Raw genomic sequence first — 16567 nt, 5'->3', positions numbered from 1 at the left:
AAAAGGCTGGAGTGGCACCGAATGGCCAAGCCTAGCCCACAACAAGCCTAGCGACGCTTGGGCCACTGGAACAGGCAGGCCTACCACCTGTCGAGTCCCCCTTTCCTAACCACAAAGGGGCTCAAGGGGCGCCTGGACGGGGACTGCTCTGGGTACCTGGGTACCATGACCTGGGCCCGTACTGCGACACTGGTGGTTCGCCAGGTAGAGGGGGAAAGGGCCCTTTGGGGTCTCACTGCTTCCTGCAGGTCTCACCCCAGAGGGGTTGTGGCCGTCGCATTCGTCGCCACCTTCCCACCGGAATTCCTATCCCGACCTAAAAAAAATACACAGCCAAACAGCCAGACAGCACAACATGACCTGCAGTAAGAAGTACATACACTACGTAATCTGTGTGTACGGCCGGGCGGTTGATCGCCTGCGGGATCCTCAGCCGTGCCTGAGATAATATCCGATACAGTACGTACAGCATGCAAGGCACATACATACATACATGCCTACATACACACATCCAAGATCCAACACAAAGTTCTGGGCTGGGCTGATGTCACCCACCTGCTCGCCTGCTCGCCTACTCTCCGAGGCAGTCGGGCTGGCGTGGCTCCCCTGGTCTATTGGTATTATTAACCTCACCATCTACACAGTAATTACTACACCCAAAGACCGAGTCACCGACATGGCTTGGCCCATTGCGCCCGTTGCCCCCGTAGTCGGTCCACAGTTACGCCGTGGGCTGCTCGAGGCTGCTCGAGGTTGCTTGATTGGGTTCAGGGGACGCGGTTCCATCCATCGTCAAACAAAACCCGGGCGACGACGTCGGATGGATGCCACGTCCCATATCACGACATTGTTTCCAGGTGTTCCCGTGGTTCTGGCCGCCAGCTGTCCCCCTACCAAAACCTTGCGGCTGCTCGGCGAGTCGTCACGCGGCGCTTCTTCTCGTCCCAACTCGGGCCTGTCGCAACGTCAAACACAACAGGGCGGTGTCGACTCGATTTGTTTCGCGGGCGCAAGCCCAACGCCTTTTCGTCTTCCTTTTTGTCTTCTGCTTGTCTGGGTTCCTCCGATGACTTGACCACCCAACCGTGCCTGCCGATTCGCCGCTCACAAGCACGGCGTCGCCGTTCCGGGCATCAAGCACCGAGCTAAACCCTCCCTTTGGAGGCTCCACATCAGCCATGGCCACATGGTCGTCGTTGGCCGCTCCCATCACGGGCTGCACGGCGAGTCGATGACTTGTCCCCTGGGGCCACCACCTTATGCCATGCCAGCATTGCCAAGTCTTCTGCGACAACATTCTTCACCACCACCTGTGCCGTACTTCTTATTCGTGGGCTCACTCGGTCCAATAGCAGCCACTTGTCTTCGAGCTGATCCTGGGCCTATACTTTTGTCTCTGCTGTAGGCTGGCCTCAGCCAAAACCTAGCCCTCGTCCGAATTCCCCTCCAGTGAGAGAGTTAGGCCCGAATCCTACGGGATCCACACGTCCTGACGTTTCGCGTCCTGGCGGCGATTACCTCGAGCCACGGCTCAATCCGAGTCGTCTAAGTGCACAGACCTTGAGGCGCCCCAAGATGGCAACCTGCTGTAATTATACAGCCTGCTCATGTCCAATTCTCGCACATACTTTCTGCTTTGGAACACGTTCTGAGGCCAGCAAGACAGACCGGACTGCTCCGCTATGGCGAGCATCGTGGACCTGGAAGACCTCTCCTTTCAGCCTCCCCCGAGCGAGGCGGTGCTTCCCACGTTGCTTACCATTGATCAATTGCTGGTACAGCTCTGTGGCTAGACCATCACAATAAACAGACTCCCAGATATGCCAGATCCGACGGGAAAAGGTGAGCCGCTGCATTCCCGAAGCTTGACACCGTGGCAAGGAAACCCCGCTCCCTGAGTCTCGCGGCGTTAGCCTTGTACAGCTGCTCTCCTTCACAAGGACACAAAACATGCCAGTGTCAGGGCTTACCATCGCGGCTGATTCATTACCCGGGCATGTTCTGTGTACTTGAATGATCACCATATAGTAGCATTGCAATCTCAGATATTGTATCGAGGTTGCACTGCTTGACGATCCCATCATCCTTGCTCTCAAATTCTCGTCGCTGCTGTTCGCGAGGGACACGAGGGCAAGAGGGGCACGAGGGGCACTATACTGGCGACAAACGACCTGCAGCCGAAACCGGGAAATATGTGTTTACTAGATTGAGTGTCGGCAAGTGCGGTCTTGAGTCTGTGACAGCAAGGCTGTGACCTTTGACCCGGCTCCTGCTAGGAAGATCATACCACAGTACATAGTAGATGTTGATCATCGCGAATGTGGTCCCTTGGATCCGTGAACCCACCCATCGCTTATTCCCGTATGGAATTGCCTCGCGGCAGCTCCACAAATCAGACTTCCCATTGGAGCCGGCCATGATGCAATCTCATCACGAGGCTGAGGCTCTTTCATGCCCTACTGGATTGCGACGTTGCCAAAATACGAATAGTCGTATTTTTCCAAGGTCCGGTTCTGTATCGGTTGTTTCTAAAGCTTGCGTCTAGGTTTTGAAAGAGTCTGGGGCCGTTGGTTTCAACGTTGACTTTTACGGGGTCGGAAACAACCTTGACAGAATCAATCCTATAAGGCAGTCCTGGCAGTCTGGAAGGCCGCTAGAACCCATTGCCCCAGGTACCCCCGTCCTCAGGGGACCCTTGCCCACGCCCTGTTCTGCAGTGGACGCGACCCGTCAGTGACGAGCGCCCTTGCCAATCACTGACCGTGATGCGAAGTAGCATGCCCATATTCTAAACACCACGAACAGCCAGGGCTGCTAAGTCCGTCAACCGATCAGGAAATTTCACTCCTCCGCTGCATCCCAATTTTCCAGAGTCCTCACTGGAGGTACTTGCACGGCTCTGGAGGCCAACCCGGGGCGGGCAGGTTGAACGCGTCTGGCGATGGGCGAACCGACCTGACGTCAAGTCTGGGAACTCGGAGGGCAGAATCACGACCTGGGTGTTGCCTCGTAGGCTGACATATCCTGCCTCGAGATGGCACCCCTCTCAAGAACAAATTCGTACACCGATCCGGCCTTCACCCTGAGGCGGCAGTTCGGCAAGGAGCACTTCAGGTGAGATTCCCATGCACCCACCCAGCTGACTGCTGACTTCTGACTGACCTTCGCTGACCTGATCAACGCAGACCTATGCAGAAGGACATCATAGAGGCAGCTCTCCAGGGTAAAGATGTCTTTGTCCAGGCCGCCACCTCGTTCGGAAAGAGCCTGTGCTTCCAGCTGCCCGCTGTCATAGACCACGGCATCACCATCGTGGTCTCGCCCCTGCTCAGCCTGATGATGAACCAGATCGAGTCGCTCAAGCTCGCCAACGTCGACGCCAGGACCCTCAACAGCAACACGCCCCCGGCCGAGAAGGACCACATCTACCAGGACCTGGCCTCGGGCCACCCGCGGACGAGGCTGCTGTACGTCACCCCGGAGCTGTGCTCGGGCGACCACTTCCGCCGCAGGCTGAGGGTCGTGCACGAGCAGCGCGAGCTGGCCCGCATCGCCGTCGACGAGGCACACTGCATCTCGGAGTGGGGCCACGACTTCCGCAAGGACTTCAAGAAGCTGTCCTTCTTCCGCGAGGCCTTCCCCGACGTGCCCATCATGTGCCTGACCGCCACCGCCAACGAGCAGGTCCGCCGCGACGTGCTGTCCACCCTGGGCCTGCTCCAGAGCCCCGCCCGCCTGCGCACCTTCGCCATGACCGCCTACCGGCCCAACCTGCACATGGAGATACGCTTCACGAGCGACCAGGCCGACGACCGCTTCGACAACTTTGTCACCTGGATCCAGGGCGTGTACGCGCGCCGGGAGACGGACGGGAGGAGGCCTGAGCTCGAGGCCCGCGGGGAGAGGGTCAAGAACGTCCCGGGCATCATCTACACCAGCTCGAGGGACGAGTGCGAGATGATCGCGGCGGCGCTGCGGCAGGAGGGGATCGGCGCGCGGCCCTTCCACGCCAGGCTGCCCAACCAGGTCAAGGAGGAGACGCTGGCGCGGTGGGTCAACAACCAGGAGGGCTACGATATCATCGTGGCCACGACGGCCTTCGGCATGGGCATCGACAAGAACAACGTGCGCTTCGTCGTGCACTGGCGCATGCCCAAGAGCTTCGAGGGCTACTACCAGGAGGCCGGCCGCGCCGGCCGGGACGGCAATGCCAGCTACTGCTTCCTGTATTACAGCCGCGAGGACCGCGACCGCATCTCCAACATGGTGTCGAGGGACGTCAAGGACGGCGAGAATCGCGAGGCGAGGCTGCGCAGCCTCAAGACGCTGGCCGACTACTGCGAGGGCACCGATGGCTGTCGGCACGCTGCCATCTGCAGGTATTTTGGGGAGGCTGACGTCCCTGCGTGCGATTTCGCCTGCGACTGGCACAAGGATGCACAGGACCTGAAGAGGAGGTGGCGGAAGGGGCTGGCCAGTGAGGAGTGGGTCAGCACGCAGGCGCAGGGCGGTGTTTATGACAATTATTATGATGATTACTGAGGGACGGATAGACTCCTGGAAGATACCCCGGCATTGCTCGGCTGCCCACTTTATGCGGAGCGAAAATCACAGTTCGTTTTTGAGACTTCCTCATGTGCATCATTACATGCAATGTGCAATGCTGTCATTCCAACATCTGGTCGTGGAGGGCATCAACACCTCCCTCCAAGAGCAGCCTCTTGTTGTTCTGCCAGTGTATGAAAGCTAGGCCCTGCAACAAGCAGTCAGCCAGATCGTCCAGCTTCTTCATCCTATCAGCCTTGCGCAGGAAGCTATTCTTCCCCTGCCACTCGTTCAGGTACACGGCAGCAACGAGCCTTGCCGGCTCAGCAACATCCAGACCAGCCGAGGCCAGCATCCTCCCAATGATATCCTTCTTGACCTTCTTGTTGTCGGTCTTGTCCTCCGCGCCCCGGTGCCGGGCCCAGATATCCCCGACGTCAAAGCCGGCAAGCCGGGCCCGCGCGCCCATGAACTCGAGCACGTTGCGCGCCACCACGGGCTCGATGCGCCCCACGGGGCTGTCCCACCGGCCGAGCTCGCGCAGCAGCGTCAGCAGCGCGTACAGCATCGACTCGAGGCTGTTGACCCGCAGCGTCCACTCGTACACGCCCGACCCGCCCATCTGCCGGAACCGCTGCTGCTCCAGTATCACCACGTCCGGGCGGAGGGGGAGCAGCCGGTTCAGGACCAGGTCCACCGCCAGGGCGGACAGGCGCGCGGGCGAGAAGTCCTCCACGAGTACTGGGGTCGTTGCCGGGCTGGCCGCGGCTGTGGGGTCTTCTGCGGCTTGATGTCTTGGGTCGGTGGTTGCGTCTGTTTTGGATTTCCTCCGGCCCCTCTTGGGGAGGACTTCTTCATCTTGCTGGTCTGCGTCGGCTTCCTCGTCTGCCTTGGCTTTCTTACGGGATTTCTTGGTACTTCCACCGGGTGGCACAGCTTTCTCGGCCTTGGGCATCAGAGCTAATCGTTCCCAAGCGAGCAGCCTTGGCTCTTTGAGCGCTGCAGACGACGGGGCGGTGTCTTTCTTCCTTTCCCAAGATGACTTCCTAGCCCATTTTGAGGTCTTGCCAGGTGTCCCATTGTTGGGGTGGGGAACTTCTAGCAGGCTATAGGCAAGATTTCGAATGCCCAGGTCTATGCTCAGCACTCGCGTGCCTGGGGCAAGAGGCTGGAAGGTCTTCAGGTCCTCTGCAATGCGATCTGCGATGACTGCCTTGGTGCCGGACCTGCTTTTACCGCATAACCTTGCAATGCTCTTCAGTTGCACAGAAGACAATTTAGGTGGCAAGACGAAATTCATTGTCCGTCCTGTCACGAGGGGTGTGCGATTCCCTTTTGGGCGCTGGTCCTCCCTCGCCTCTCTCTATACGTGGCGATATCCCCCATATAAAACCTCTGCATTGCGTGTCGGTCATCCTAAACACTTTGAGGCAAAGCTGGGGGAGACATCGACATACCCTCTAAATAGCCAAGGCAGTCGGCTCGCCAGCAGCACGCATGTGTTGTGTTGTAGGAGGGACAAATTGGTGGTTTCATCTATAGCTGTTTGCAGATCTCATTCGTCGCGAATCCGGCTCCGCACGATGCGCGTCGGAAATCCAATTGGGAGCGCGCCAGATCGCGCATGATGATCCCTGCGATGACGCTGGCACTGGCAGACATACGGCATGTGTGTCTTGGCGGTTCGGTGCAGGGATTGGAGAAGCTTGTGGAACCAGCCGTGGCACGGCGGTCCCTCCGTAGAGGTTTTTGACATGCTGCTGGCCGAGGCTCGGAGCTGGCGGGAGTCGCACAGCAAGCAAGGGTCCGACGGAGCTGCTTATTGATCACCGTTAAGAGACTTTGTCTAGTGTCCCGGAGCCTGTCGTCATACAGACGGAAGTCACTCGAAGGGCTAAGCTCTGATTGCGCCTTAATCTGCACCCTGCAGGCCGACTGATCTGATTACCGATACATTTTTCTACATCTGGTGTGGTCTTGATTTGGAATTAAAGACGTCAATCTCGACCCCTCCCCCGCGGCTCCCTTATAAACACCACGCCCTCCCCCCACCTTCCCTTGCCCCTCCAAGAGGCTGCAAATACACGGCAACCAGCACCTCATGCTAGCCTTTGCCTCTCTCACAAGAGCTTCTTCCAGAACAGCTTCCCATAGATTAGCTGGTTTCTCAAGGCACTTGTCCTCCTCGGCTTCAGTCATGGCGCCCATCAGCAAGGAGACCGACTACCTCGTCATCGGCGGCGGCAGTGGAGGCCTTGCCTCTGCCCGTATGGCGAGTTCCAAGTTCGGCACCAAGGCCATGATCATCGAGAACCAGAGGCTGGGAGGCACATGTGTCAATGTTGGGTGAGTCTTCCTCCAACCTCTCTCAGCCGAGCAAGCGTGACCCGCGCCAACCAGCGACTAACAAGTGTTTGCTTCCACTCAGTTGCGTGCCCAAGAAGGTGACCTTCAACGCCGCCTTGATCTCTGAGACGCTACACGATGCGAAAGCCTACGGTTTCTCCGTCGAGCAGACGAAGCCATTCGACTGGCCCACTTTCAAGGAGAAGCGTGATGCCTACATCAAGCGGCTCAACGGAATCTACGAGCGAAACCTGAAGAACGACAAGGTCGAGTACGTCCACGGCTGGGCGCGCCTCCTGTCCAAGAACGAGGTCGAGGTCACCCTCGACGACGGGTCCAAGGAGACCATCCGCGCCAAGAAGATCCTCGTCGCCGTCGGCGGCGCACCCACGATCCCACCCCACATCCCCGGATCGGAACTCGGAATCAACAGCGACGGCTTCTTCGACATCGACAAGCTGCCGAGCAAGGTCGCCCTGGTCGGAGCTGGCTACATCGCGGTGGAGTTTGCGGGCATGTTCAACGCCCTGGGGGTCGAGACGCACCTGTTTATCCGCCATGACCACTTCCTGCGGAACTTCGACCCCATCGTCCAGGAGGGCGTGACGGCCGAGTACGAGCGGCTGGGCGTGCACCTGCACAAGGGCTCGTCGCAGTCCAAGGTGGAGAAGGACGACAACGGCAAGCTGAGCCTGCACTACAAGGACAAGAGCGGCGAGGGCGTGCTGAAGGACATTGACCACCTGATCTGGGCGGTCGGGCGGACGCCGCTGACCGACGGCATCGGCCTGGACAAGGCCGGCGTCAAGACGAACGAGAAGGGCTACATCGTCGTCGACGAGTACCAGAACACCTCGACCGAGAACATCTACGCGCTGGGCGACGTCACGGGCCAGGCGGAGCTGACGCCCGTCGCCATCGCCGCGGGCCGGAAGCTGGCGCACAGGCTGTTCGGCGGGCCCGAGTTCAAGGAGGCCAAGCTGGACTACACCAACATCCCCTCGGTGGTGTTCGCGCACCCCGAGGTCGGCGCCATCGGCCTGACGGAGCCCCAGGCCGTCGAGAAGTACGGCAAGGAGAACATCAAGGTGTACAACACGAGCTTCACGGCCATGTACTACGCCATGATGGAGCCGGAGCAGAAGGGCCCCACCAAGTACAAGCTCATCTGTGCCGGCCCCGAGGAGAAGGTCGTCGGGCTGCACATCCTGGGCCTGGGCAGCGGCGAGATGCTGCAGGGCTTCGGCGTGGCGATCAAGATGGGCGCGACCAAGAAGGACTTTGACAGCGTTGTTGCTATCCACCCGACGAGTGCCGAGGAGCTGGTCACGCTGAAATAGACAGATCACGGACATGTGTATAGATTTAAATGTGCCACTTGGCGTCGTGTTGATTTAGAAACCATGTCACGAATTTCAGCATTAACCTGATTGCGATATTAAAAGACTTGAGCGAGCTATAAATGCGCTTTCCAATAGGTTGACCCCTAGACACACACCCGGGATCAGCTGCAACTGGTTATGCAGTTGGTGTCTAGCCTGGGTGCCTGTTGGCGGTTCGCATCTAAAGAAAAGGCGAACCCCACCGCCAGCCAACGCTCACTGGAACCTTGAAAACCCTTTTCCCCTCTCAGACCCTTCAGAAAGTTTCAACAGCTTACCGAAAACAAGACAGCCTTTCTGTCAACGGCTAGTCGAGGTATGTCTTTCGTTGGTCACTATTAGACTATTGGTCTTTTAACACAAGTAGACAGAGACTCTGAGACAACTATCATGCCTATCCGCGTAGCACCAACTAGTCTATTTCCCATTGGGGATGAGCCCACTCGCATCTCCGTGCGAGTCAATCGAAACCTATTGAAAGTCATCGACCCTTCCATGGTCCCATTAGAAGAAGGGGATAGCTTCACTCGAATCACACGGAAAGGGAGAGCTGCCATCAACCAGATGGCCCGCGATGTGAGCAGGGTAATATTTGGCACAGAGGTTCCCAAGTTGGAGATGGATATCTCATGGTCGAATCCGTGGGTGGGGCCTAATGGTCCTGAAAACAGGGCATTTTATTGGATTGCAATATGTTTTGATCATCATGTTACTAAGGAGACCCCTAACCATAGGGTACTAGAGCTTACAGCAGATGAGGCGACTGCCGGGGATGTTATGTTTGATGCAGTGCGAGTAGATGTTGCACGGAGGAACCGCATCAACAACACTATTAATACTAGCCTAGAGTAGTAGGTTGAACACACATAGGGGTGTCACTGGAATGATGTTGTGTTACCTAGGTAGTCAGTGGATACTTGATCCTTTGAAATTTGAAATAAACTGTATTTCTATTGGATTTGAAGCCACGACCTTCACTTTCTATAGCATACAGAAACCAGAAGCAAGCCTGGATTGCAATCTGTGTGAAATTGCTGCCGCATGGACAATTAATCTAAGAGTGTCTAGTGTGTTGTTGGTGACCTGGATCCCCTCGACCAACATCCTGTCCACCAGATCCCCGAGGGTCCTGTTCCCCAACTCGCTTGTGCTGCGCCTGCATGAGTTGGGCAAACATGGTTGCACCTTACGGTTGTCGTGTTAGCAGTTACCATTATAGATTCACCATCACAGCATGTCAGGACTTTACTACTCGTATTAATGTAGTTGCAGTACTTATACAAGGTGATCTTGCTATGACACATGATGAAACTTGAATGTAGTAGTCAACACTATATTAGCATTCAGCTAGATGTAAACATTACACTGCCACATACATTTTATATATAGGGATTAAAAATGAAACCACTTATTAGAAATAATATACCTTAATATTAAGTTTAAAATACTTAATAAAGATATTTTAAATAGAGGGGACTTAAATAGTTAGAAAAATATAATTTAAATATATTATAAGTATAAAAGTTAATTAAATATAAATAATAAAGAATATTTATTAAAGATTAATTATATGAATAAAATATAACTTTTTTAAATATAAACTTAAAAGATTTATAATTATAAAACTTTAATTAATTTTTATTTAATTATTTTATTATATTATAAAGTTATTATAAAAGTTTATATAATAAATTTAATTTAATTAATTGTTAAAATATATATTATATTTTATTCCTTTAGAATTATAACTATTTACTTTTAACTTAATAATAAAATTAAAAATATAAATAGTTTATAAATAAAATATATAAATAATTAAAATATAATATATAGTTTTATTTTTATTTTATATATATTTAAAAATATATATTATATTAATAATAATAGTTATAATATAATAAATATTTATAACTTTAATTTTATAATATATAAATAAAGTTAAAAGTATTATTTTAATAATAATAATAATTAAAATATTATAAAAGTTATATAATTAAAATAAATTTTAAAATAGTTATTATATAAAAATTATATTAAAAACTTAATTAAAACTTATCTTTTAAATATATATATATATATATATTAATAAAACTTTTATTAAATAAGTTTATAAAATTAATATTATAACTTTTATTTAAATATATAATTATTAATTTTAAAAGAATTTAAAATAAAAAATAATTTATAATATATTACTTTTAAAGTTTTATAATAAAATATTAAAACTTTTAAAAAAGTTTTAAAATAATTTATAAAAAATAAAAGAAAATATAATAAATTTATTTTCTTTTAAGTTTATACTTTTATTATTAATAACTATTAACTTTTTAATAATATAAAAATATAATATAAATAAAGAAAGAAAAAGATTTAAAATTCCTTTATAAAAAATTATAAGAATATATATAAAGTTATTAAAAATTTTATATATAAATTTTAAATTAAGAAAGAAATAAATAGTTATATAGTATAAAGGAAAAATATAGTATAGTTAAAGCTTTAGAATATAGTATATATTAAAAATAATAAATACTTCTTAGAAAATAAAGCTACCTATAAATATTTAAGTTTAGTAAGAGAGAAATATATTACAACAAGTAGTCCTTTATGAATTCTAGCTAGGATGCTTGTATTTAGCAAGTATTGGGTCTAATATTGTGACAAAGTGGTCTTGTGTTTCAAGAAGACATCATAGGCCATAGCCTTGAGAATGGCATCAAGCATACAAACTTAGAGTTTGTGATATACGGCACAGAATTCTTCTGGTGCAGAACCGCTGGATATCATACGTAGTCCAAGATGTCGCCAGCCTCCTGGGACCGTGCCGCCCCCTTGGCAGGATGCGAAGTAGGTCTGGCTACATGCTGGTGGCCACAGAGAAAGACCTGAAGGAGGAGAATGGGGCAGTAAATGGACCCAGACAACACATGTTACCGGCATGCAGTTGGTGCTATGTGCTAAATTTGGGGGGGCAGGTCGACCAACAATGTGACAAAGCAGTTGACCCTGGCACCAACAAGAGTGGGTCTCCAGGCAGCCCAGCCCATTATTGTTGAATTTTGGCCAACAATAGCCTTGCCCTGTGACATGAATTGCTTCCTATTTTTGTGTTCCAACCAAATCGATCAGCTGTACCAACAACAGCCCGGCCTCATACCACAGACCATTCCCCTGTTTATGACACATCTTATCTCGACCGTTGTTGGTGGAGGCTTTGGACGCTAGACAATTATTCCTGTGTGTTAGTTAGCAGCACTGTTTGGAATGCAAGTTGCTCAAGTTGGAGAAATTGATAGTGGAATTTAGGAGTATGGATATGAAATGGAAGGTGCACTCATGGATAGAAACATGATCTACTAGTTCTAAATAGCCTTCCTCCTTAAATAGACCCTGGTCTAGCTAGATAGCTGGAAAGCCTTCCAGCACCAGGTCGCTGCACATGTCCACAACTACTCTAACATAAGGACGGATATTTCATCCTTGCCACATGAATTTTGTAACAGATTCTAAAAATATCAACTGCTGTTGTTGTGGACCACTTATTATCTCCACAAGGCCAGACTAATGGCTTCCTCGGCCTGCTACCTGAAGCCGGCCAGGACGGCCAGGACGGCCAGGACGGCCGGACTCTACAAGATGTATCAAGAACTGCGGCTCAGTTCACGATGCGTTGCTATGTGAAGTGACCATGCTTTTAATAATAAATACCCCCTTTCGCCAGAACATCATATTGACATCTCTTCCAAGAATCTTCAGAACCAGCACTCATCACTTATAATATCTCTTTACCACCCAATTTCTACTTCAAATCCAACTCCACCAAATACAATTCGAACAAAATCATGGCTCCTAAGGCAGCACCTCGATCAAGCCAGTCTACAACAGCCGGCGCTCCCAAGCCCACAGCCGCTAACGCTGTCAAGTCTCAGCAGGCTACTCACAGTACTACTCCTCGGCCAGGGCATGCCCACACCAAGCCCGTTAACGGTAGTGCATCGAAAGGGACTGGTAGTTCCAGTGACAAAAAATGCTGTCACATCTCGGTTACTCGGCGCACGGCTAAGCCCTCGAGGAACCTAGCTATCCGGCAAACAGCTAGTGGCAACAAAGGCCAACACACTTCGGTTACTTCTGGGGCGAATAATCCTTCGGGCAATCAAGACACCAGGAACGCAGGCAGTAGTAGCCATGCTACAAGCAGCTCAACTGGTCGCGCAACCAATTCCAGCACGGCTCCTGGAAAACCTGTCTGTGACCCGAGATCAAGACAAGAGGAGAGGAGATACAGCGGAATTCCCAAAGGTGGAAGCAACGACAGCTCTTTTGTGAAGATTGTTGTTTTTATATCACATGGACATGGCGATGACTGTTATTACAATCGTCATGTCAAGGCCCACTTCACCTCACCACAGGACCCAAACATGCATGAGACTGTTCACGCTGCATACTTTGCAGAATTCGATGGTTCTGCGCAGTGGGAAGTTCTTCGGGACCACAACAAAACGGAACAAGAATTGAGAATGAGCAGCTTGTTCAATTCGAAAATGGACCCCGTCTGGATAACGGTCAATAGGGGTCAGGAGAGGGTGCCGGCGAACATTTTTGCCAATGTGAGTGTGACCGATCGGGAGCCTGATTGGAACTGCCAAGACTTTTTATTGGAGGGATTCAAGGCGCTTGCACAGAGAGGTTATAAGACGATGCAGTGGTACAATGATTTTGTGGACGAGCTGCTTGAAGAAGTGATGTTAGGGTCTCAAACATAAGGTAAAACTATTGGGTTTGCTTAATCAAAGATTAAGAATGAACCCCAAGAGAATGTACTCTAGGTCATGGCGCTTATCAAAGAGGGATGGAATATGCTGGCCAATTGTCTCCCAGTCAACATTATCCAATCCACGCATTGCAAAAACGTACTCCCAATATTCTGGATACCAGCCCGCAAGTTCCCAGTCTATAACAGCAACAATGCGCCCGTCTCGCACCATGATATTCCGCGCGGCAATATCAGCATGTGTAAAAACAATAGGGTAGTCGGCACCGAGTTGTGTTGTAATTTGGTGCCAGTACATAGAGCGTGCGTTTTTGCGCAGCAGCGGGCTGGCCAGCCAGTCGTGGAACTCCCTTAGAGATCCAAAAGGCCCGCCCCCGCGCTCCATCATAAGGCTTGGGACTACGACGCCCTGGCCGTCGAGGCGGCCGAGAGAGGTACCGCTCAGGGAGCGCATTTGGGCAATATAGTCGCGAAGCTGGGCCAGGATTCCGGATTGTTGGCTGGGCGTGAGGACTGGCCAGGCCTGTTGTAACGTTTGGCCCTCAACGTACTCCATAGTCACGCGGTCCCAGTCACTGCTAATCACCTCGGGTACTGGGATCGTGGTATTGGCTTTTATGAAACGCAGTGCAACCGCTTCGTTTGGTGTGTCGTTTCGGCCGAAGCCGTGCACATTTGTTGTAATCTTGGTGATAGTATTGCCATGCCGGATGATGTAGCGGTTATGGATGTGGTGAATAATGTCACCCTCGGGGAAAGGAGCCGGCTGCCGCTCCGGCGGGGGGTTATCGCCAAACATTCTCCGCGTGCGATCCTGCTGCATCCTCTGCCGCCGGAGGGCGGCTAACGGCCTGATGGTTTCCCTCTCGTCCTTTGGCAATGGAGGCGTAGGCTTGATGAGCCTCCCCGCCAAGTCTGGGTGGCGATGCAGAAACTCGCCGGCGTAATCAGACGTGACTTGGTATCCGGTTCTGTCTCGATGATGAACCCGCTCCGCAAACCAGTTGATGAGTTCTTTTCGTACGACCGTGCCAGAGGACCTTTCTTTAGAGACCCACTCCTCAATTTCAAGCTCTTGCTCTTCTGGAGGCTGTAGCTGCTGTGGGTTCGATGTTTGGACGTTCGACATTGCTTTCGTCAAGTTCTGTAAGAGTAGACATACCGGACACCTGAGAGAGCTGTTCAGAGGTGATTGCCCCTACTTAAATACTTCAAAGTGCTTGAATTTCAGCATTAGGTAATGTTGTTCCTGTTGGTGGTCCGTGCCGCATATAGACCCTCCCAACCAGCCACCTTTATGCAGCAAACTTCACTTCACAGTCACTACTAGAGTACATCATCAGGTTCCTAGGCACCCCCCCCCCTCTTAGGTATATCATCACCCCTTTCCTCTTCCCTCCTTTTACTAATATAAAAAAAATACTTTATAAAAGAATTTTATATATTATTAAATTAATATTAATAATACTTTTTTTAAATATAAGAATGGAAATTTATATACCTAAAATTAGAAGGTGTATACCTAACTATAACTAAGTAGTACCCTAGTTAATTAGAGGACTTTATTTTAATTTATTATATTATTTAAAAAGTATTTTTTTATATCCTTTTTATTATACCCTATTATAAAGTTTTTATATTTAATAATATTTATTAACTATTATATTATTATATATTAAATTAATTATTTAAGTATTAAAATTATTAATTAAAATTAAATTTTATTATATTATTTAAATATTATTTTTAAGTATTACAATTAATAATATAAATATTTAATTATTTTAAATTTAAATTATAATAATAAATAGATTATTATAATTAAAATTATAATATTATTATTAATAATTATTACTTTTAATATTTTTAATTTTTATATTTTAAAACTTTTAATAATAAATATAATATTTATAAAAGCTTAAAGTTAAGTTAATTAAAATTATAAAGTTAATTAATTAGTTAATAATTTTTATAATTTAAAGCTATATTAAAAGTTTTAATTTATAATTATAATATATAATAATTTTTAGCTTTAATTATTTATAATAGTATTATAATTAAGGTTAATTATATTTAATAAGGATTTATTTATATAATTAAAGTTATAATAGGTAAGTAAAGGTTTATAATTTAAGAAGGAAGTATATTTATTATAGACTTTAAATAGTATTTAAAATAAAATAAAGTTAAATTAAGTTAATATTAAATTAATATAAATGTTTTTAAATTATTTATAATATTTTTATAATAAAGTTAAAGAAACTTAAATTTATATTTTAATAAAAGTATTTTATAATAGTATTAGAATTTAATATAATAAAATTTTAATTAGTAAAATAAAGGAAAGAGAGTTAAAGTATTTATATATTAATATAAATAATATTAAATTAATTTTAAAATAAAATTATTAATATTATTAAATTTAAAATAAAAGAGAAGTATTATTAATATTTTTAATATAAAAGATAATAGATTATATAGATTTAAAAGTAATATTTTTATAATATCTTTTAATTATATTTATATAATTAATAATAAAAGATATTATATTTTTAAAGTATAATTATAATATATATAAAGAAAATTTATTTTTATTTTAAGGTATTATTAATAATAAGAAGGAAATAAGTTTTTAATAACTTTTAAAGTAAGTTAAATTATTATTAATAAAGTATAAAGTTATAAGTTTAAGGGTTATTATTATTAATTATAATATTATTTTAATTAATATTATTAAATATATATTTTTATATTTATTATTAATTTTATATTTTTATATTAATATAAATATTATTTTTAATATTAAAAGAAATAGTAAAAGTATTAAATTTAAAGAGTATAAAGAAAAGAAAGTTAATAATAAAGAGAATTTAAGGTTTAAAGATTTAAATATAGCTTTATTTAATATTTTAATAAAAATAAAATAATAATTTTATTAAGGGTTTTAAATAAAATTTTTATATTTATTAAATTTTATTTAATTTATTTAAGTTTATAAAGTATTTAATTAATTATTAAATCTTTAATTTAATTTAATATTATTTATAAAAGAGTTTTTAAATTAGTAAATAATAATTTAATATTTAAAGATTTATTATATAAATAAAAAAGGAGATTATAATTAAATAAATAATTTATAAAATTTATAAAGTTTTTAACTTTAATTTATGTATAATATTTTTAATAAAGAGTATATATTAAAAGTTTAAAGTTTATTTAAATTATAAAATAAAGAATATTTTTACTTTATTAAAGTTATTTATAAGGTTTTAAAGGATATTATTTATAACTTTTAATTAAAAAAGTATATTAAAAGATAGTTTTTTTAAAAGTTTACTAGATAGAAATAATTAAAAAATTTTAATATAAGTTTTATAGGTAGCTTTAAATTTTTTTAAATATTAGAAAATATATTTTATAAATATTTAAAGGTAAGGTTTTATAGAGTAATTATTTATAATTAATATATATTTATTTTATATTTATATAATATAGTTTAATTTATATTAATTAAATTATT

General features: G+C 45.7%; 5 protein-coding genes across 5 annotated transcripts; 2 read left to right on the top strand and 3 right to left on the bottom strand.

The window, feature by feature from the left end:
* Nucleotides 1-622: 622 nt before the first annotated feature.
* Nucleotides 623-2341, bottom strand: KVR01_006186 (uncharacterized protein). The gene is made up of 2 exons (XM_044792816.1): nucleotides 1971-2341; nucleotides 623-1894 (listed from the first exon to the last, which is right to left on the bottom strand). Exon 2 carries the CDS (start codon nucleotides 1295-1297, stop codon nucleotides 923-925), a length of 375 nt encoding a protein of 124 aa, XP_044644989.1. The 5' UTR covers nucleotides 1298-1894; nucleotides 1971-2341; the 3' UTR covers nucleotides 623-922.
* Nucleotides 2342-2471: 130 nt separating this feature from the next.
* On the top strand, nucleotides 2472-4902 carry KVR01_005978 (uncharacterized protein). Its single transcript, XM_044783347.1, has 2 exons — nucleotides 2472-3114; nucleotides 3186-4902. The coding sequence occupies exons 1-2, from the start codon at nucleotides 3035-3037 to the stop codon at nucleotides 4540-4542; spliced, it is 1437 nt and encodes a 478-aa protein (XP_044644781.1). The 5' UTR covers nucleotides 2472-3034; the 3' UTR covers nucleotides 4543-4902.
* KVR01_005911 (uncharacterized protein) lies at nucleotides 4667-6224 on the bottom strand (the record flags this gene model as incomplete). Its single annotated transcript, XM_044789761.1, has 2 exons — nucleotides 6003-6224; nucleotides 4667-5940 (listed from the first exon to the last, which is right to left on the bottom strand). Exon 2 carries the CDS (start codon nucleotides 5843-5845, stop codon nucleotides 4667-4669), a length of 1179 nt encoding a protein of 392 aa, XP_044644714.1. The 5' UTR covers nucleotides 5846-5940; nucleotides 6003-6224.
* Nucleotides 6225-6366: 142 nt separating this feature from the next.
* Nucleotides 6367-8337, top strand: KVR01_005764 (glutathione-disulfide reductase GLR1). Its single transcript, XM_044787753.1, has 2 exons — nucleotides 6367-6891; nucleotides 6974-8337. The coding sequence occupies exons 1-2, from the start codon at nucleotides 6647-6649 to the stop codon at nucleotides 8229-8231; spliced, it is 1503 nt and encodes a 500-aa protein (XP_044644567.1). The 5' UTR covers nucleotides 6367-6646; the 3' UTR covers nucleotides 8232-8337.
* A 4670-nt stretch (nucleotides 8338-13007) lies between these two features.
* KVR01_005892 (uncharacterized protein) lies at nucleotides 13008-14219 on the bottom strand. Its single transcript, XM_044782662.1, has one exon. The coding sequence runs from the start codon at nucleotides 14174-14176 to the stop codon at nucleotides 13064-13066; it is 1113 nt and encodes a 370-aa protein (XP_044644695.1). The 5' UTR covers nucleotides 14177-14219; the 3' UTR covers nucleotides 13008-13063.
* Nucleotides 14220-16567: the final 2348 nt, after the last annotated feature.

The sequence above is a fragment of the Diaporthe batatas genome, assembly GCF_019321695.1.
Source record: "Diaporthe batatas strain CRI 302-4 chromosome Unknown Contig00006, whole genome shotgun sequence".
Classification (NCBI taxonomy): domain Eukaryota; kingdom Fungi; phylum Ascomycota; class Sordariomycetes; order Diaporthales; family Diaporthaceae; genus Diaporthe; species Diaporthe batatas.
The sequence above is the reverse complement of the archived record's forward strand: the minus strand, read 5'-3'. Positions and strand labels throughout refer to the sequence as shown.